This window comes from Montipora capricornis, chromosome 11, assembly GCF_036669925.1.
Source record: "Montipora capricornis isolate CH-2021 chromosome 11, ASM3666992v2, whole genome shotgun sequence".
NCBI classification, from domain to species: domain Eukaryota; kingdom Metazoa; phylum Cnidaria; class Anthozoa; order Scleractinia; family Acroporidae; genus Montipora; species Montipora capricornis.
Window position 1 is genome coordinate 6494564 of NC_090893.1, and position 21650 is coordinate 6516213.

Sequence of the window (21650 nt, forward strand, 5' to 3'; positions counted from 1 at the left end):
TAGGGTTTATATGGGAGACATGAAATGCAGAAAAAAATTGGCTAATCCTAGTTTACAGTGAGGAAAAAAAGAAAAATAAACTTACTCTTACTTCACCTTGTGTCCTTGTGTCGATTTGAGGCTTTCTGGGCTAGTTCTGAAATCCTATCCTTCATAAAAAGAAGACAAGGCTGGAAAATTGCAACCTCTGAGCCACTGATCAATCCGCGATCAAGGACAATTTAATCCCAAAAATTGGCTTGATTCGGCCTTTTGTCCACTCTCACGTGAAGATCGATAACAACGATGCAGTATAAAGGCCCAGAGTCCCAAAACAATTAGAACAAGCCAGTTTTCACAAAGAACCCGCCGTTTTCTCCAGCCTGGTATGAAGAATGGTTAGCCTTTGGGACAGGACACGATCGTTGGCCTGGTGACAATTTCACATGTATCTAGGGGTAGGGATCCAAGATAAAACTTCGTTTATCTGGCTCTTTCTCACGTCCCCACGGGCTTTTGACGTCCAGTCCGAAGAAGTGCTCTTAAGTTCTTTGCACCTTTGCACCCGGAAGAATTATTACCGTAAGGGCTTGGGATCTAATTTAGGACAGGTTTCCTTTCAACTGTCGCTAACTTGTCTGACATAATGGAAGGCTTGGAACCCATAACTCAGGCAGACCAAGCTTCATTTTGTGTGGAGATGCTAAAACGACTCAACATGCAACGAGAACAAGATTATTTGTGCGAAATAACCTTGGTGGCAAAGGAAGGGAAAGAATTCAAGGCACACAGAAATGTGCTCTCGGCAGCGAGTCCCTTCTTCGTTAAGCTCCTCCAGACTGAGATGAAAGAAAAGGAAGAAGGAATTGCTCGATTCGAGGAGATTTCAGAGCCAATTCTGGAGAAGGTGCTGGAGTTCATCTACACAGGCGAAGTAGAAATCGATGATGAACAGAATGCTAAGGATTTGATAATCGCAGCGGATTATTTACTACTTGTGTGCTTGAAAACCGCCGCTGGGCGATTTCTCGAGCATCGATTGGTGAACACTAATTGCATTTCAACGTTTTATTTCGCCGAGAAATACCATTGCGAAGAACTTACGAGCAACAGCAAGGAGTTCATACTCGATAACTTCGCCGTCGTTGCAGAATCAGACAAATTCCTTAAACTGGAATCCCAAGAGGTCGAGAGATGGATTTCAAATGATGAAATCTGCGTTGCAAATGAAGAAGACGTTTTAAAATTATTCAAAACTGGATCGCTCACAGTGAGAGCGATCGAAAATCGAAGTTTGAAGAATTGTTTCAGCACGTTCGATTGGTTTTGTTCTCGCGTGACGCTCTGCTTCGAGATGTCGTGACAAGAGACTTGGTAAGAGAGAGTCATCCTTGTTTAAAGAAGTTGTCGGATGCTGTGAATATGAAGTGTTTTTCAAGTGAAGATATTCTTCTACAGTCACCACGAAGACGGCTCACAACAAGTGCAATTGTTGTTTATGGGGCAAAATGCACATTATGTTATCTTCCTGAGAAGGACAAGTGGAGATTTTTGGCAGAACGGTCAGACGACCAGTTCCATTATGGAGAGTCGCAACAGGTGATATACCGTGACCAGTTGTATTCTTTTAACTTATATAGTGTTGTAAGATACAATCCTTCTTTTGATTGTTGGTCTACTTTGAAACACATGCGCCGACCTTCCAACGTTCCCATGGTGGTGGCAGTGGTTGGAGGGTATATTTATGCCATCTCTGTTCAAAACACCAGTGATCCTTATCAGTATACAGTTTCATGCTACAATGAGGATTCCTGGTCTTGGGATGTCATTCTCACATCTCACGAGGGTTGTAGGTCTGAATGTTGCGTAGTAGTGGCTGGCAAGTGTATTTATGTCTTGGGTGGAAGACAGGGAAGGATGTCAGTTGCTCATGTTGAGAGATTTGACACTGTTCAAAGCAGCTGGGATAAAATTATGGACATGAAGCAAGAAAGACACAATGCCTTTGGCGTGGGCAATGAGGGAAAAGTTTTTGTGGCTGGAGGACAAGGTGAGGAGGGAGCTCTGAAAACTTGTGAAGTTTACACTATCTCCACAAATGAATGGCAGTTTATTGGAGACTTAAATGTCCCACGATCTGCAGGAAGTATGATGTGTGTTAATGGAACTCTGTATGTTCTGGGTGGCTGTTTTAACCATACAGTTGAAACAGTTGAAAGGTATGATCCCACACTGAACAAGTGGACTGAAAAGACCTCCATACCAGTGGACCGAATTCCAATGGAAAACAGATACAGGCCTTTTAGAGGCATGGGACTGAAAATTCCTAAAGCTTTGATTGAAGAATTTGAATAATTTGGCTCTCGTGAATGGTGCTGGTCTGTAATTGCAAGTAAATGTTTGAATGATGCAAAATTCATAAGGTCCAATTACCTATTTGAAAGATATGCACCGTAAAAAAAATTACTATCAAGTTAGCTTGTAGACATAAAATCCTTTGAAAGATAAAAAAGTAACACGTATAAAAAGATTTTAAAAACTGCCAGTAACCTTTATTTTAAGGTTTTAAGATTAAACTGTAAGGTTGGCTCTCAAGTTCAATCAAATGCTCTTTAAAGAGGAGATTCTTACCATACTCCTGAAACTTTCACTTCTCATCTCATCTCATCTCTACTTTGTCTCATCTCTTCCTTGTCCATGTGTTCTTTCTTCCTTATTTGGAAAAGGCACCATGTTTCTCCTACATGCAAGGAAGGAAGAAAGAACACATGGATAAAGTCAGACTAACAAATGAAAATCTTCATATAGGAAACACTCTATCGGCCGAAAAACGGGCGGGCAAAGAAGGTGGAGGCTTAGTTCGCCAAAGTGGTCTTGACTAGGGAAACGTAGAGGTCGTAGTAAGAGGGAGAGGGTTGAGGCAGAGAAAAGTTCTCGAAGGAATTGAGTCACTACGACAGAAACATCGCGGAATAAGAATCCTTAACAATTTTGACCATGTTGAAACATGGAAACCAATCCTAAACTCTTTCTTTGATAGTGGAAAAGACTGTAGTAGACATTGCATTATCGCAAAAGTAAAAGTACTTGACAGGCCTCAGACTGCATTTCCCGCGTATTTTGATATCATTTACAGGTCGTGTAATGATCTCGATACGTCATGTCCGGTCACCAAGCTGAGCGACTAAAAACGATTCGCCATATTGATAACATTTTTAAACAACCTGAAGAAGACCAATAAAACAGGTCGAAACGTCGGTTTTAAAGGATATTTTAACCTCCGAAAAATCCCGGAAACAATTCAAAGTTTAATTTTTAGAGAGATTCTTACATTTTGCTGTAAAACAACCAACTGATTTGATTCTCTTATCTCTATTGGCATTATTATTTCATAAATTAGGAGCAGTAAAAATAAATGGGCAATCACTGAGAGTTGCCTTTGAATTAAAACTGGGATAATTAACCCATTGACCCCTGAGAGTGACACCAAATAGATTTTACTCTGTCCAATAAAAGATGATTTTACTTGTCAATGGGGAGGCCGTCCTGGGGCGTTTGAGGTGTGAAAGGGTTAAACTCAAAATTTATGTCCACACTAGAATTCCTTGATTTATATCTTGACTCAGGGTTATGTGTTTTCAAAGAGTACAAGTATGTGGATGCCCAAAAATGATCAACTAGATTTGGAGTTAATAGGCAGCTAATGTAAATATGCCAATGAAGGAGTGATACGACAGTATTTCCTTTTCTTGCGTATTAGCCTTGCACCCATGTTCTGTACAGGCGGCTGCTAAGAATTGATTTGATTTTATGGGAGGTCATATAATAGACTCCTAAAGTAATCAATTCTGTTTGGAATGAGGGCATTTATTAGAGTCCTAGTGTTGTCTTTAGAGGCAAGCTTTGTTATTTTTTTCAGATTGTAGACCCTGCTCCTTTTAGCCACCCCCTTTAAAAAAATCCTGCATCTCCCACTTTTAATATAACTTGTTGGAGTACGTAATTTCGACCAGCTTACAAATTGGTTCAAGATGAAATAAGTGGAAATTGAGGGATGAGTTTGGCCCAGAGTAAAGCTTTTCTCAAGTCCACTCTTAATTTCAACGTAAAATCTATGAGTGCGTTCCTGTGGGATGATCCGAAAAAGGATCACTGATCCAAGTGATCTTGGATCACGGTGCATCAAAGGAACCGAAAAATCCACTCTGGGAGATGATTGCAGCATGATCCAAGTGATCTTGGATCAGTGATCCTTTTTCGGATCATCCCAAAGGAACGCACCCTATATCTCTAGTTATAACTTGAGAGAATTTGTCCATTCAATCCATTTATATTCGTGTAAAATAAAGTTGGTGCGCTTTCAGGTACTGGAACGGTGTTAAAAGGTACATTTATCCCATGGGTCCAAGAAGCACTTCCTCTCTTGCACCCGGAAATAATTACAGCCGTAAAAGCTTGGGGTCTAATTTAGGGAAGGTCGATTTGCTTTTGGTTGATTGAAAGTATTAACCAACATAATGGAAGGGCTGGAACCGATAACTCAGGCAGACCAAGCCTCATTTTGTGTGGAAATGCTAAAACGACTCAACATACAACGAGAGCAAGATTATTTGTGCGAAATAACCTTGGTGTCAAAGGAAGGGAAACAATTCAAGGCACACAGAAATGTGCTCTCGGCGGCGAGTCCTTTCTTCGTTAAGCTCCTTCAGACTGAGATGAAAGAAACGGAAGAAAGAATTATTCGATTCGAGGAGATTTCAGAGCCAATTCTGGAGAAGGTGCTGAAGTTCATCTACACAGGCGAAGTAGAGATCGATGATGAACAGAATGCTAAGGATTTGATAATCGCAGCGGATTATTTACTTCTCGTGTGCCTGAAAACCACCGCAGGGCGATTTTTCGAGCAACGATTGGTGGACACTAATTGCATTTCGACTTTTCATTTTGCTAAGAAGTACCAATGTGAAGAACTTGAGAACAACAGCAGAAAGTTTATCCTCGACAACTTCACTGGGGTTGCAGAATCGGACGAATTCCTGAACTTTGAAGCCGACGAGGTCGAGGGCTGGATTTCAAGTAATGGAATTTACATTGAAGCTGAAGAGGATATTTTCACTATCATCCAGAGATGGATTGAACATACGGATGGCGATCGAAAGGCGAAATTTGAACAATTGTTTGCTCACCTTCGACTGGCTGACTTGTCACGCGACCTGTTGCTTGATGTCATCATGACGTACGAATTGGTTAAGGAGAACCCTCGTTGTCAGAAAAAAGTGATGGATACTATTTTATCAAACGAGGATGCAACCATGCAGTCACCAAGAAGAAGGACTGGAACACATGCTATCGTGGTTCGTGGGGGGAAGTACACCTTTTGTTATCTTCCTGAGAAAGACATCTGGACATCTCTGGCACAGGGACAAAGTGATACCAAAACCTCCACGACAAAGATGATGATGTATCGTGGTCAGTGGTATTACCAGAGTTCATGGCTTGGAACCGAGAGGTATGATCCTGTTTTTGACAGCTGGTCCTCTTTAAAAGATTTCTCCCTTAAGCTTAGTGGTGAAGAGGTAGTTGTTAGGGGGCAGATCTATCGCATCGTTTCCTCAAGTGATCAGGTCACAATCTCCGTATATAATGTGGGAGGTTTGACATGGCAAAACATTCATTCATCTCAAATGGAAGGGAGGCATGGTGCTTGTGTCCTTTCTGCAGACAACTTTATATATGTTATTGGTGGTAACAAAAGAGGTTCTGGTGCTGTTTCAAAAGTGGAGAGGTTTGATACTGTGCATAAGAAATGGGAAGAAGTCGCAGATATGCAACAAGCAAGGTCCCGTCCCTTTGGGGTGGCTTCTCAAGGGAAGATATTTGTTGCCGGAGAAGGGAAATCCTGTGAAGTGTATAGCATCTCTGCAAATGAATGGCAGTTGATCGGAGACTCAAGTTTTTCTCGTTATGAGGGAAGAATGGTGTGTGTTAATGGAACGTTATATGTAGTAGGCAGCTCAAAGTACGATTACGCAGTTGATAGCTATGATCCTATACTGAATAAATGGACAAGAAAGACCTCCATACCTGTGGAAAAGATTCCCGAAAAAGAGCGCAAAAACCTTGGCTTTACATGCTGTGCATTAAGAGTTTCTAAAACAGTGCTTAAAAAAGCGGTTATAAATTAGAACACTATGTCATTTTTACACTTGGAAGCTTAAGAAACAACAATAGTGACTTCAACAACAATGCCACCAAACAATGATATCATTGGTTTAAAAGAGTTTTGACAACAACATGAGCATGCAACATAGAATCTTTCATTCTCAATTTTCACTCTGAACCTCTTGTACCAATATATTTTTAGGATACTTTGCTCACATTGTACGAGGTAAAAGAGGTTGAGAAATTAGCGAAAGACTTAGGATAATGCAAAGTTACCACATGTATTTAGTTGCATTTTATAGATGCAAAAGAGCCAGGTAAAAACAATCGCCAACCAGTGTTTTCGACTCCTTTAAACGTTTTACAAGGTTGTTAAAAGCATATGAAAGTACTTGAGGATAACCATTTTGTGAGGAAAGAATAAATTGACCTCTTCAGCCCTTACGTTTTCAGTTCAAATTGATGTTACTCTACAGGTTTCTTTCAAATGTCGTCTTATGCCCGTGCTCGTAAAAGATGAGTCAACATTGTTACCTGAGCTTACCTGGGTTAATGACTGCAGCCATTTAGGAACGAAAATATGAACATTTCTTGTTAAGGAGAATCCCCTCAAGAACTTCATGCGGTATGCTTTGGGAAAACGTGCAAGCTACAGAGATCAATTCGTGTTTGATTCTTATCGTAAAGGAATGCTTCACTGTTTAACTACAACAAGATGATAGCAAAAACATCTGGATATTTCTCAACTATGTAAACACAGCTATCGAGAGCTTTTAATCCCATCTTTTACTTTTAAGCACCTTTAGTCTTTAAATGTGTTACAAGTATACCTTATAAGGATTGAATAGAACCAACAGAATGATGAAATAATAACCGTCGGAGAATCGATATTGATCTTTGCTTATATCGATTTGAATTCAACTGAGTGAGTGACAAATTGGCATGTCTTGATAAAATCAATATTGGTCATTGACTTATCAATTAGCGATCATGACTAAAACACCACACGAGTACATACGGGTAACATACGAGTAACATACGAGTAACATACGGAACATACGGACACATACGAGTAACATACGACTAACATACGGATACATGCGAGTAAAAAAATACGAACATATACGAGTAAAATTCATACCAGTAAATTTTTATGCAAAGTAACGACAACTTAAGTAAAATATTACGCATTACTTCCCCGACTAAGGAAAGTTTGCGTTACAAGAGCAAAGATATTTGATATTAAACTGGTGGCCTGGGGTCATGCCTGGTAATCTGATGTGCGCAAAAAATAGCCTGTCACTCAGTGGATGGTCTTCACGCGTTCAATCTTTACCGTGCACTGGACAGATTGAAGAGCGTAATACTGATTTACAGATGACACATTTGAGAAAGGAACCGTGATGTAGATGTAACTAACAGTGGTAAGTGAAGTGTTTTTGCTACCGCAGATGATACCAAAAATCTGCTTTAGTTTTGTAACATGAACAACGTTTGTATATAGTTAACTAAAGAATTTAAGTGCGGACTCTAGGTGAAGATCGGCTTACAGCCCTGAAACCACGTGTGAAGTATTGTTTTCCGAGTGTGTCTACTATTTGAGGATCGCTTTATGACCAAAATAATATATGTAGTAGTTGTGTGCATTAAGCAGTTACGGTTTCAGTTACAGTATCACTGAGTTGTCTTAATAATTTTTTATTTCGAATTCAGTTTGTATTTCAGGCTTTTGAAGACTTAATCCCACTGACTTCATTTTAATTTTTAAATATTTACATTTATAGCTAAAATATCGTTTCAATACTTAAATAACTTTTCGGAATTATTGTTTGTTGTCATCAGCAGTTACAGTTACAGTTGTCTGACATACAGAGTAAAGACAAAATGTTTTGTTCTATTGTCTAGTTTTGCAGGTTTAGTGAAACTTTGATTGCCAATCAATACAACAGGGTTTACATACCGTCAATAAATATTTAGTTATTTAGTGTTGCAAGGAACGTTTCAATGTGTCTTGAATTGTTAAGAGCTTTTGACGGCTTTAATAGCTTTGTAATTCCTGATATCTCGATGCGAAAAATACATACCCCTTGGACCTCTGATATGAAGTGTGTGTGAGTGTGTGTGTGTGTGTGTGGGTGGGGGGGGGGGGGGGGGGGGGGGGGGGAGGAAGGGGGGGGAAGGGGGTTTGATGCCACCCCCTCAGGGTTTTGTAAATGAGGTGATAAAGGGTTGGATGCCACCCCCCTCAGATTTTGCAAATTTTGGAAAGGAGATTTACTCTGTTGCTGAAACTTTAAGCAGCTGTTCGTTTATTGCTTGCGGATTTTTTAATGTTTAAAAATTCGACATTTTAAACATAATTCTTCTAGTTTCTCAACACAAAATCGATACATTTTTACATGTACATGGTTACATTTAAGCTTTCTGGCTTGATTTCGCACTGATTTTTTTGCCATTAAAAAAGGCAACTGAGGTGAAATAGTGAAATCAAGATGGCGGATGTGATGACGACGTCATATGACGTCAGCGACATCCAAAATATATTGTCATCTTGCAGCGCAAGCTAAGGGTTTTGTACTCCATGTGAATAGATTTTAATGTGACTAAATTTAACGAAAGCCTGGGGGGGGGGGGGGGGGGCGATCAACCCCCCCCCCTCAAACTGAACCGGGAACGTGTTTGCTGACGTGCAAAAATGCTTGCAAGGCTTATAATAAAAGCTTAGTTTATGAGAAAAACACTCGTATTACTCGTATGTATTGGTATGTATCCGTATGTTAGTCGTATGTATCCGTGTGTTAGTCGTATGTATCCGTATGTTAGTCGTATGTTAGTCGTATGTTAGTCGTATGTGAGTCGTATTTATTCGTATGCATCCGTATGTTCCGTATGTTACTCGTATGTTACTCGTATGTTACCCGTATGTACTCGTGTGGTGTTTTAGTCATGATCTCGATTAGCTTACATCTGAGTGAGTGACAAATTTGCATATTCTTACCCCTAACGATAGAAAATAAATCAAGTATTGAAAAAGGGATTAATGTCTTCGTTACTGGGATTTTGCGATCACAGGGTCTTTCATCACTTACCCTACTGTAAATTATACATAATTGGTTATGTAAATGACAACAAAATAAATAGTGAAAAAAAACATAGAAGTGGCAATCAGGCCCATAACTCTCACATGACCCGCTTAGGAATGGCACTGCTAGGGGGATTCCATCGCCATTCCCCCATTACAGAAAGCAAAAAACGGGGAAAGGAGATTGGAAAAAAACCTTTAACAACCAAAAACAATGAAATTGAGCAAAGAAAAGGAAGTTAAAAATATATACGATTAGAAGTCTTTTGCAGGGACAGTACTGAGTGGTCTCTCTCATATCCAATGCGCTCTCGTGGAATAATTGTTAAGTGGACACTTAGCCTAACATCAAATTTAATGGTATGTGATAGGTCAAGTCAATGACATTCGACAACAAAAAATTAATCCATTCCTCTTAGTACAGGAATCAAAAACGTGAAAAGAATATTAGTAAAAAAGCCTTAAACAACAAATAAAAAGACAAAAACTCTATTTTGTTTTATACACAAACCAAAGCAAACAAATGAAGCGACCGATCTCCAGTCAGTATTCCGAACAAAGTGGTTGAGGGTTTGAAGCGAAGATGAGCCTTTTAAGACACCATAAATTATTTCTAGTTCAGTAAGGGTCGTCATGCCATTTTCCTTGCATAATGCTCGGTACCACTCGGTAAACTCGTTCCAGAACGATACTGCTTTTGTACAATGCACAAATATGTGAGAAAGGATTGCTTAGTGTCAGGGCAAAATGGACAGGAAGGCGAATCAATCTTTTTCATTTTATGAAGTAGACTACTGGTACTGAGAATATTGTGTATTATCTTATACTGGGCCCGGTTGTTCAAAAGCCGATTAACGCTAATCCCAGATTAAAAATTAACCAAGGAGTTTATTTCTCTACTCCCAAGTGCTGTTCAACGCTGATATTTCGGCAAAACTTTACATTAGAAGTAATCAATCTCAAAAACACAAAAATAAGCAAACTAAATTTTCACCAAAAAGCTAAAAACAAGAAACAAAAATTTACGCTAATCCTGGATTAAGTTAATCGGCTTTCGAGCAACCGGACCCAGGAAAGCAGATAATTTAATTTCCTTTGTGACACTAAAACGCACCTTTCTGGTTGGATGACCGTTAAGAGAATCGTCCAATCAGAAAGGAGCAATCAGCAGGACGTTTGTGGCTGGCACGTGAGAATCTTGCTATGCATTCCTACCGCTCGAATTTTTGTGGGATTTTGATTTTCTTCGAGGGCTAGCTCCGACGGCAGGTACAAAACACAAGTCACAGGTCATTGTTTAGGAATACAGAAAGTATCCTAAACATTCATAAAATCTAACCTTACGCCTAATTAGGCCTCAAAAAAAGATTTTTGGCCCAAGGTTAGCTTTTATGAATGTTTAGGATACTTTCTGTATTGCTAAAACAATGACCTGTGACCTGCCGCTAGCTCCGCGCTGTTTGGATGGATTCTCGATCGGAAGGTACAAGGGAAAGCGTGAATCTTTCTACCTTAATGCTGCGAAGTTTGAAAGCGGAGCGATGCGATTTTCTGGGGGGAAATCGGTCCGGCGCTGGAGCCCTTTCAAAACAAGGATCCTTCCCTTGTCCTTCTCATGAATTACGAACAGTAAGCGGCAAACTCAAAATCCTTCTAAATCGCCCAAAAAACCGCTTTTGAGGCAAAAGGACGACGATATGCAACAGGTAAGTTAATTCAATGTTTATTTAACATTGACTGATATACATACTTAGCAATATATCGTTATAGGTGAAGGAAACGGTAAATTCATTACATTTACTGTAAAATAACAATCGGTTACACACACACATTTTGTGGGCTGCCTGTGGTCCCATGTTCCAAGGTTGGAGCTTCTTTTACGTGAACTCTTGATTTTAGACTTGATTCAATTTAAAATATAACTCACATTGTTATTTGGTAAATTTTGTCCAAGTATAAAGCCATTTATATTCGTGTAAAATTCGGTCGGAGCGCTTTTCAAAAGGGCACATTTATCCAATGGGGGCAAGAAAATGCTGCCTCTGTTATCTTGCACACGGAAATAATTATAGCCGTAAAGGCTTGGGATTTAATTTAAGGCGGATCGAGGTAATATTGGTCGAGTTTGTTTCGATGGAAGCCATCATCCGACATAATGGAAGGGCTGAAACCCATAACTCAGACAGACCAAGCTTCATTTTGTGTGGAAATGCTAAAACGACTCAACATGCAACGAGAACAAGATTATTTGTGCGAAATAACCTTGGTGGCAAAGGAAGGGAAAGAATTCAAGGCACACAGAAATGTGCTCTCGGCAGCGAGTCCCTTCTTCGTTAAGCTTCTTCAGACTGAGATGAAAGAAAAGGATGAAGGAATTATTCGATTCCAGGAGATTTCGGAGGAAATTCTGGAGAAGGTGCTGGAGTTCATCTACAAAGGCGAAGTAGAGATCGATGATGAGGAGACTGCTGAGGACTTGATAATCGCAGGGGATTATTTACTTCTCGAGTGCTTGAAAACCGCCTCTGGGCGATTTCTCGAGTATCTGTTGACAAACGATAATTGTATTTGGACTTTTCATTTTGCGAAAAAGTTCCAATGTGAAGAACTTGAGAACAACAGTAGAAAGTTTATCTTCGACAACTTCACAGACGTTGCAAAATCGGACGAATTCCTGGACTTGGATGCCGACGAGGTAAGCGGTTGGATTGCTAGTGATGAAATTTACATTGAAGCAGAGGAAGATATTTTTTCCATCATCCAAAAGTGGATTGAACATAAAGAGAGCGATCGAAAGACGAAGTTTGAAGAATTGTTTACTCACCTTCGACTGGCTTACTTATCACATGATCTCTTGCTCGATCTCACGAAGAACGAACTTGTGAAGGAAAACTCTTGTTGTTGGGAAAAGGTGCTGGCAGCTATTTTATCTAGCGACGACGATGACGACACACAGTCACCAAGAAAAAGAGTTGGAACACACGCCATCGTGGTTCGCGGGGGAAAGTACACCTTTTGTTACTTTCCAGAGAAAGATATCTGGAAACGTTTGGCAGACGGACAAACAAGTGACAAAACCCACAGGACAAATATGATAACGTTTCGTAATCAGTGGTACATCCGTTCAACCAGAGAGGGGAGAGCCGAGAGGTATGATCCTGTGTTTGACAACTGGTCCATTTTTAAAGGTTTCTTTCTTTGTGGTGGAGAGGTAGTCGTAAAGGGCCAAATATATCGCATATCTTATTCTGGAAGTCAGGTCACACTTGCCAATTATAATGTGGGAGATTTGACATGGCAAGACATTCATTCATCTCAAATGGAATGGAGGCGTGGTACTTGTGTCCTTTCTGCCGACAACGCTATTTATGTTATTGGTGGTAGCAAAACAGGTGCTCGTGCTGTTAAAAAAGTGGAGAGATTTGATACTGTACATAAAAAATGGGAAGATGTTGCAGATATGCAGGTAGCAAGGTGCAATGCGTTTGGGGTGGCTTCTCAAGGGAAGATATATGTGGCTGGGGGAGGATATATAGGAAATTCCTGTGAAATGTACAATGCCTCCTCAAATGAATGGCAGGTGATTGGAAACTTGAGTTTTTCACGATATATGGGAAGAATGGTGTGTGTTAATGGAACATTGTATGTACTAGGTGGCCCAAATAATAATGATTGCCCAGTTGAAAGCTATGATCCTACACTGAATAAATGGACCAAAAGGACTCCATGCCTGTGGACAGGATTCCTGAAGAAGAACACAGAAACCTTGAATATACAGGCTGTGCATTAAAACTTTCTAAAACAGTGCTTAGAGATCATTGGTACTTCTAAGGCACTAGACCAGTGACCTTTCTTACAACACAACAGGAAGCAACAAACAATGCATCAAATCCTAAAAAAACAATATCAGCTGCTGTGCCGTCTATAATCCTAGACAAAATTGTTGAGACACTTTTCCTTCCTTGTCCATTTGTAAAACCTTTTCTTGCCTGAAGTAAATCTTATTACAGCTCACCTCCCCACAAAAAAAGCAATGTTGAGACGTGGATAGGTTATTTGTGCTTCTTCCTAAACAGCATTGTGTTGGGTAGGGTGGGGAGGCGGTATTCAGATTATGGTCCACAAGCTTGGAAAATGGAAAGGTCTCAAATTTTTTGTCCAGGATTGTAGGAACTGAAGGATTGTGTTTTACAAGGGTGTCTACATCACTGTTTGGTTCAAGGTTTATTTCCATTTTAGTCAGGCTTCACTTGAGGTAAAATTTATATCTGGATAATAATTTGAAAGATTTTGTCCTTCAATTGATCCTTTGCTTTTCTAAAAAATTAATGTCAAAGATTTCAGGGGTTGGAAAGGGGGAAAAACGCACAACTCCTTGTCCAAAATAAATAAACTTCATTCCTAGGGTCTTTCTGGCAGGAAATTCAAAATGGTAGTCAAAAGGCAGCAAAGACCATCGTAAATACTACTATATTGAGCACCGTACTTAGCTAATTCATACATTATTTTTGACTGGATGAAGTCAAGTAACCCAAAATGAATCACAGCAATTAGATCTGATTTTAAGTGTTTTTTGGGTGGGGTAGGATTGGAAATGCTGAGAAAATTGGCACATCAAGAGTGGGCATCCACATGGAAAATCAGATCTATAATCTTATGAAGTATGCAAGTATACTGATAGAGAATGTAGCACTTAAGGTACTGTAGCTCCAGTGTACATGCTAACATTCTGTGGGTCTTGGTTTCTAACATTATGCAATATTGTTAAATGTAAATCTCTTGCATTGAGGGTCGTTCAGAATTTCCAGCTTAAGAATAAATCATCAAAATCTTGATCAGAAAAGCGGGATCAGAACCCGGGCCACACCCTTTGGTCGCATCTCACATTGTTTGTAAGTAGGGGGAAAACGATGTCTCCTATTTCTCACCCCCTTCGAGCATTTCCAGCTCGAAAAGGAAAGAGTGGTAATGGGTGTTCAGTTTTGACCACCATTGATATGCAACAGGCAAGGTGCGATGCATTTGGGGTGGCTTCTCAAGGGAATATATTTGTTGGAATAACAAGGGAGGTTAAGAAAAAAAATGATAACAGCAACAACAATGCACAAAACAATGATATGATTGGTTAAAAGAGAAAAAATAATTATTGTGCTGCTCATGCAGCATGCATTTTAGCACATATCTTTGCTAAATTTGAAGTTTTGGCAACAATGCGAACATGCAGCATAGAATCTTTCATTCTTAATTTTCACTGTAACCTCTGGTACCAAATATCCACACTCGTGCAAAGGGAAAATATGGTTTGAGTGTAAGGTTGTTCTTAAATAAACGATTGACATTTCAATGGCAATGTCCATTCAGTTTTATGTTATTGATGTTGTTGCTGATCTCTCTTTGCTGCGCTAGCTTTGCAAACTTCCCGTAGACAGCTCTAATTTGTTGGACACCAAAAGGGCCGTACACAAAGACCTTCTCACTTGAGTACCCCAATTCTCGGAGCCCGTTGAGTACTCCCATGATCATGCGAGGACCACCACATACCAACAAGCTATGACTGGTTTCTTCAGGAGAGGGGAGCTTACTGGATAGGAGCTTTGAATCGATGTAACCCTCTCCTCCCTCCCAATCATCACAGTCCACTTCAGTGACAGTAAGTGACACTTGAATTCTTTTGTCTTGTACAGCATACTTCTGTAGTTCTTTTCGGTAAGGGATATCAGATGACTTGTTGGCGTATATCAAGAGAGACACAGAGGTGTGGTCGCCTGGGGTGGCTATTATTTCACGCACAATCTGAACAGCTGGCTGACATGACATAGATGATGTCAGGAGGGTCAGGTACCTAGTGGAATTGGGTTGGTATTCGTATCCACCGCAAGGTCCGGAGAAATCCGCGGTATCACCTGTGCAGAGACAGTCACAAACATACATACTAGATTTTATTTGACTGCTACGATATAACACAAACGTCGAGCCAAAAATCTGTTCATGTTCACACGCGACCAGGTCCGGAAGGAACTATTTTAGGTTAACTACCTGTTATAACTCATTGTTGGCTCTGATATAATAATCCGACCGTTAAACAGTCACCCTCGGCAGTCAGAACTTTCTTTAAGTCACACTGCTACCGTTGAGGTCATGGACCGAATCCCGTTGAAGACGCTGAAGTCCCTCATTTCTTTCTACCTTATTTGCCCTCTTGCCCGGGCAGGTAATATGGGAATTAAAATTTTTAATGCACTAGCATTGTGTTGTGTTCTTGGGTAAAACACTTTACTCCCACGGTGCCTCTCTCCACCCAGGTGTATAAATGGGTACCGGCGAATTTAATGCTGGGGGTAACCCTGCGATGGACAGGCATCCCATCCAGGGGGGAGTAGAAATACTCCTAGTCGCTTCATGCTACAGAAACCGGAGATAAGCGCCGGCCTGATAAGCCTTCTAGGCTCTTAAGCAGACTTTACCTTACCAGTGGCCATCATGCATGCGAATAGCCTATTATCTGTGCTTATCCTTGTGCCGCCGTGGGCAGCTGTTTTGTCCTTATAAGAGGGTCTCAATGCGGTTGAGCCTGTAGCCGTAAAAGGGCCAAAAATTTAACACTTAGGCATGAAAAACCTTGACATTTATTTGCCCGTTAGCCGTAAAAAAAATGTCAGCGCAAATTAAAGGTCTCAATTGTCTCGTGAAGAACTCCATTTGCGTATCGTTTAAATAATTCGGCTAATTAATGTCATTTCGCAACGCCGGAAACGGCGGATATGTCTTTGAAATGGATTGTACCACGCACTTTGACAGACTTGACAGCCGCCTTGACGTTTTCACAACTCTCGCAATGTTCCTTATACTTTTTAGTTTTAATGATTTTGCCATCCTCCACACCAATGGAAATTAACTATTATATTTCCAGTTAATAATTATATCATAATGTAAAACAGTGGTAATTAATTTCTTTAAATTTCAGTTACCCGTTAACAGGAAATTTTTAAGCCTAAGTATTGTCACATTACCCCGTTGCTTCGGGAAGTTCATTGGTTAGCAGTGCGTTTGCGTATGGATTTTAAGATTCTTCTTATTACATTTAAGATACTTCAGGGTTTAGTTCCTACCTATCTTACGTATCTAGTTTCAATCTTACCGGCTTCACATTATCAACTCCGTCGCAACGACAATGGTATATTGTTGGCTAGTCGTTTCAGAGCGAAAAAGACTGTGGGTGATCGCGCGTTTATGGTTGCAGTCCCAGTATCGTGGAATAGCCTTCTTTTGTCAGTAAGGCGAGCGAGGAACGTTAACATTTTTAAGTGTTTATTTAAGACTTATTTTTTCTTTAAGGCCTTGTTAAGATTATATTGTAAGTTCAATTCTGAAATTTATCATAAGATTTTAGGTCCTTATTTTTAACCTGCATTGATAGTTTTAAATTTCAATTTGTAATTCGTAAGAACTTATCTAATTGTAATGCGCTTTTGATTATTCTTCTAGTAAAAGCGCAGTAAAAGCAATAATAATCATTATTATTATTATTATTATTATTATTATTATTATTATTATTATTATGTGCTGGAAAACAATGCGTTCTTTCGTCGTCTTTTAAGTGTCCAATTTACGAATTTTTGTGCAAAATTGTTTGGACATTCTATTCTTTCTTGTTCATATCTAAAGAAAGTCCCATGGGCCAAGAGTGCAGCTTATTTCATGTGAACTCTTTAATTTAAAATATAACTCACATTATAACTAGGGAGATTTTGTCCATTTATAAAGCCATTTATATTCGTGTCAAATTAGGTTGGGCGCCTTCCCAGGGATTGGATGTTGAAAAAAGGCACATTTATCCCAAGGATGTAAGAAGTGCGTCCTCTCTTGCACCCGGAAATAACTATAGCCGTAAAGGCTTCACTGAGGCTTAGGATCTAAAGTCGAAATATTTTGCTTTCGCTCGATTAAAGCTATTATCTGACATAATGGAAGGGCTGGAACCAATAACTCAGGCAGACCAAGCTTCGTTTTGTGTGGAGATGCTAAAACGACTCAACATGCAACGAGAACAAGATTATTTGTGCGAAATAACCTTGGTGGCAAAGGAAGGGAAAGAATTCAAGGCACATAAAAATGTGCTTTCGGCAGCGAGTCCCTTCTTCGTTAAGCTTCTCCAGACTGAGATGAAAGAAAAGGATGAAGGAATTGTTCGATTCGAGGAGATCTCAGAGCCAATTCTGGAGAAGCTGCTGGAGTTCATCTACACAGGCGAAGTAGAAATCGATGATGAACAGAATGCTAAGGATTTGATAATCGCAGCGGATTATTTACTGCTCATGTGCTTGAAAACCGCCGCTGGGCGATTTCTCGAGCATCGATCGACAAAAGATAATTCTATTTCGACTTTTCACTTTGCTAAAAAGTACCAATGTGAAGAACTTGAGAGCAACAGTAGAAAGTTTATCTTCGACAACTTCACATACGTTGCAAAATCGGACGAATTCCTGAACTTGGATGCCGACGAGGTAAGCGGTTGGATTTCAAGTGATGAAATTTACATTGAAGCTGAAGAGGATATTTTGGCCATCATCCAAAAGTGGATTGAACATAAAGAGGGCGATCGAAAGGCAAAGTTTGAAGAATTGTTTACTCACCTTCGACTAGCTTACATGTCACATGATCTCTTGCTCGATCTCATGAAGAACGAACTTGTGAAGGTAAACTCTTGTTGTCGGGATAAAGTGCTGGCGGCTATTTTATCTAGCGACTACGGTGAAGACACACAGTCACCAAGAAAAAGAGTTGGAACACACGCCATCGTGGTTCGTGGGGGTAAGTACACCTTTTGTTATCTTCCAGAGAAAGACATCTGGAAACGTTTAGCAGACGGACAAACAAGTAACATATATATAGGCCAGAGGACAGACACGATAGTGTTCCGTGATCAGTGGTACATCGATTTAGGCAGAGCCGAGAGGTATGATCCTGTGTTTAACAGCTGGTCCTCTTTGGACGATTTTCGTCTTCGTGGTGGAGAGGTAGTCTTAAAGGGGCAAATATATCGCATCGCTTCCTCTGGAAATCAGGTGACAGTCGTCAAATATAATGTGGGAATTCAGAAGTGGCAAAAGATTCATTCATCTCAAATGGAATGGAGGCGTGAAGCTTGTGTGCTTTCTGCCAACAACTCTATTTATGTCATTGGTGGTTTAAAAGGAACTCATGGCAGGGATGTTGTTGCAAAAGTAGAGAGATTTGATACTGTACTTAAGAAATGGGAAGAAGTCGCAGATATGCAGAAGGAAAAGTACAATCCATTTGGGGTGGCTTCGCAAGGGAAGATATATGTGGCCGCAGGAGAATACCCACTATCCTGTGAACTGTACAGTATCTCCACTAATGAATGGCAGTTGATCGGAGACTTGAATTTTTCGCATCGTTTTGGAAGAATGGTGTGTGTTAATGGAATATTGTATGTACTGGGCGGCTCAACATACGATTGCCGCATTGATAGCTATGATCCTACACTGAATGAATGGACAGAAAAGACCTCCATACCTGTGGACAAGATTCCCAAAGAAGAACGCAAAAACCTTACCTTTACAGGCTGTGCATTAAAACTCCCTAAAAGATTGCTTAAAAAGGCACTAGACCAGTGACCTTTCACACAACACAAAAGGAAACAACAAACAATAAAGTAAATCCTAAAAAGGACAATATCATGCAGCTGCTTCACCATCTATAATCCTAGACAAAATTGTTGAGACACTTTTCCTTCCTTGTCCATTTGTAAAACCTATTCTTGCCTGAAGTAAATCTTTTTACGGCTCACCTCCCCCAAAAAAACAATGTAACAATGTTGAGACATGTATATGTTATTTTATGCTTCTTCATAAACAGCACTGTGTTGGATATGGTGGGAAGGGGGTATTCAGATTATGGTTCAAAAGCTTGGAAAACGGAAAGGTCTCAAATCGTTTGACCAGGTTTGTAGGAACTGAAGAACTGCCTTTTTGCAAGGGTGTCTACATTACTGTATGGTTCCAGGTTCATTTCCATTTAGTCATGCTTGATTCAAGTTAAAATCTATATTTTAATAATAATTTTGAAGATTTTGTCCTTCAGTTGAGCCTTTGCTTTTCTAAAACATCAATGAAAGGGATTTCAGGGGTTGGAAAGGTGGAAAACGCACAGCTCCTGGTCCAAAATAAATAAACCTCATTCTCAGGGTCTTTCCCACGGGAAATTCAAAACGGTAGTCAAAGCAGTAAAGACCATGGTAAATGGTAAATTGAGCATTGTACTTAGCTTATTCATTCATTATTTTTGACTGGATGAAGTCAAGTAACCCAAAATGAATCACAGCAATCAGATCTGATTTTAAGTGTTTCTTGGCATGATGTAAATAATTTGGCTCCCATGAATGGTGGTGGGCTGTGATTGCAAATAAAATAATATTATTAATGTTCAAATGATACAAAATTCATAAGGTGCAATTACCTATATGAAAATTTATGCAAATGCACCATAAAAAATTTTTGCTATCAAGTTAGCTTGTAGACCTATAAATCCTTTGAAAGATAGAAAGTAAAACGGAGAAAAAAGATTGAAAAACAAATGATAACCTTTGTTTTAAAGTTGTTTAATTAAAATATAAGATTGGCTCTCAAGTTTGATGAAAATAATGCTCTTTTAATGAGGAGAGTCTTAACTTTTGTTGTAAAACAATTGACTGATTTGATTCTCTTATTGCTATTGGCATTAGTATTCCATAAATTTGGAGCAGCAAAAAGAAATGGGTGATCATTGAGAGTTGCCTTTGAATTAAAACTAGGACAATTAAGCAGTCTCAGGCTTCGTTTCCTGTTTTGCCTTTTTTGTTTCCAGTTTCACCAATCTATTTCTTTACCTTTTGGCTTTTGTATCCCCTCCACCCCTTTTATCACTTTTCCAATACAATCTCTTTCCTGCCTTCCCTTCCTCTTCCTTGAGATTGTTGTCATTGAAAGACATGTATGTCTGTATGTGTATCGAGAATGAATATGTGTTTTCACATTCAAATGACACTTTGTCGTGTCTAGAGAATTAAATCCCGGCGTTTCCTTCTCAAGTTTTTTAGAAACAAGCCATCATTATCCTCTTATTCTGCACTTTTTAAACATTCCCACCTTACATTCCGTCTCTTCCCTTGCTTCCCATGTTTTGTGACATGCTTCACCAGCAGTCACTGCAGGCTGAGTAACATCAGTGAAGTGGGCTGGAGCAGAAAATACGTCATCAGTAAGATGTGGAACAGTGTGGGAAGAGTCTGGGCCCGGTTGTTCGAAAGAGAGTTAAGTCTAAACCCAGGGTTAAATCAGCCTAATCCTGGGTTAAATTTTAAGCCCAGGTTAGTTGCGTTGCTCAACGGAAGGTTAACCTGTCTTTTGAACAACTGGGCCCTGGAGTGTTGTCGTTTCCCCAGGTTTAAATCGGACTGTGTGCAATACATGGGTCCACTCTACTCAGAAACGCTGTCCTGAAAGGGTCTCATTTCATTCGAATTGATGCGATTGGGTCCTTGTCACTGCTTCAGCACCCGCTAAAATAGAGTGCGGCATCGTGAGGTTCATTGCGGTCTTTTCGTAGGATATCGATTGTGACTCGATAGCCCTGTGAAACTTTGAAAGGCTTAACGCTCATTAAAGAACGTTTTCCCCCTTGTTGCTGTGATTGATGATGATGATGACGATAAGCTCGGACAGGCTTTTTGGAAGCCGAGTGCTCTAGCGACTGGACCTGGTCCTCCACTCCCCTTACATTTCTCTCACTTGTTTCAACAGATATGTCGATGGAGCTAATCATTGGGTACAAATGGATGCCCCGGAAGCAGTAGACAAATACATTCGCGAATTCTTGGCTTCTCATCCCTGATTAAAACTACCAGAAGTAAAAAATGTTTGCCCACAAAACGTTAAATAAAAACACCAAAAAGAAATGAAAAACCCTAATTTATCGTTTGGTTCAGTGTACGAAGTGACAGTGATTCGACTTGTAACTTGTCTGCAGTTCACGTCTTTCTTGGTTTTTTGTTTATAAGCTTTATGTGATGATATCTTTTGTCAAAATCCCTGCACTAAACTAGTTGCGACAATATCCTTGTGCCTTCTCTGGTATGTGTCTTTTACGTAATGTATGTATTCGAGCAAACTAAAGAGCTCCTCAATTATTAGTTATTCATGTTTTTGTTTTGAGATATTTTTATAACTAGTCTGCTATCCATACACCTTGTCCGGCCTGCTCATTACTATAAATTAGTCAAGTTTTCCGAGCTCTTTCTTGCTCTTTTCGCCGTTGTTCGTCTCCATTCTTCAGCCTGTTTTCCCTTGTTAGCGCCCGCTCTTTCTTCCGCTGCTTGTCAATGTCTCCCTATTAGTACTCTTTCTTGCTCTCTCTCTTTCGTTTTCAT

The 21650-nt window shown here is 39.8% G+C and overlaps 3 protein-coding genes and 2 pseudogenes across 3 annotated transcripts in view; all 5 read left to right on the forward strand.

The window, feature by feature from the left end:
- Window positions 1-21186, forward strand: part of LOC138024125 (epoxide hydrolase 4-like) — a 56367-nt gene extending 35181 nt beyond the window's left edge. Inside the window, exon 11 of the mRNA XM_068871232.1 lies at window positions 21025-21186. Within this exon, the coding sequence (XP_068727333.1) occupies window positions 21025-21115 (91 nt within the window). The 3' untranslated portion in view covers window positions 21116-21186. The remainder of the gene's footprint in view (window positions 1-21024) is intronic.
- On the forward strand, window positions 597-2574 carry LOC138023944 (kelch-like protein 2; annotated as a pseudogene).
- Window positions 4433-6585, forward strand: LOC138024124 (kelch-like protein 2). The gene has a single exon (XM_068871230.1). The coding sequence runs from the start codon at window positions 4497-4499 to the stop codon at window positions 6162-6164; it is 1668 nt and encodes a 555-aa protein (XP_068727331.1). The 5' UTR covers window positions 4433-4496; the 3' UTR covers window positions 6165-6585.
- LOC138024596 (kelch-like protein 2) lies at window positions 11379-13419 on the forward strand (annotated as a pseudogene).
- LOC138024597 (kelch-like protein 2) lies at window positions 17151-18861 on the forward strand. Its single transcript, XM_068871823.1, has one exon. It carries the CDS (start codon window positions 17188-17190, stop codon window positions 18859-18861), a length of 1674 nt encoding a protein of 557 aa, XP_068727924.1. The 5' UTR covers window positions 17151-17187.
- Window positions 21187-21650: the final 464 nt, after the last annotated feature.

Bases quoted from the DNA above. Each gene is read 5' to 3' on its own strand.
- LOC138024597 (XM_068871823.1), top strand. From the start codon at position 17,188: ATGGAAGGGCTGGAACCAATAACTCAGGCAGACCAAGCTTCGTTTTGT.
- LOC138024124 (XM_068871230.1), top strand. From the start codon at position 4,497: ATGGAAGGGCTGGAACCGATAACTCAGGCAGACCAAGCCTCATTTTGT.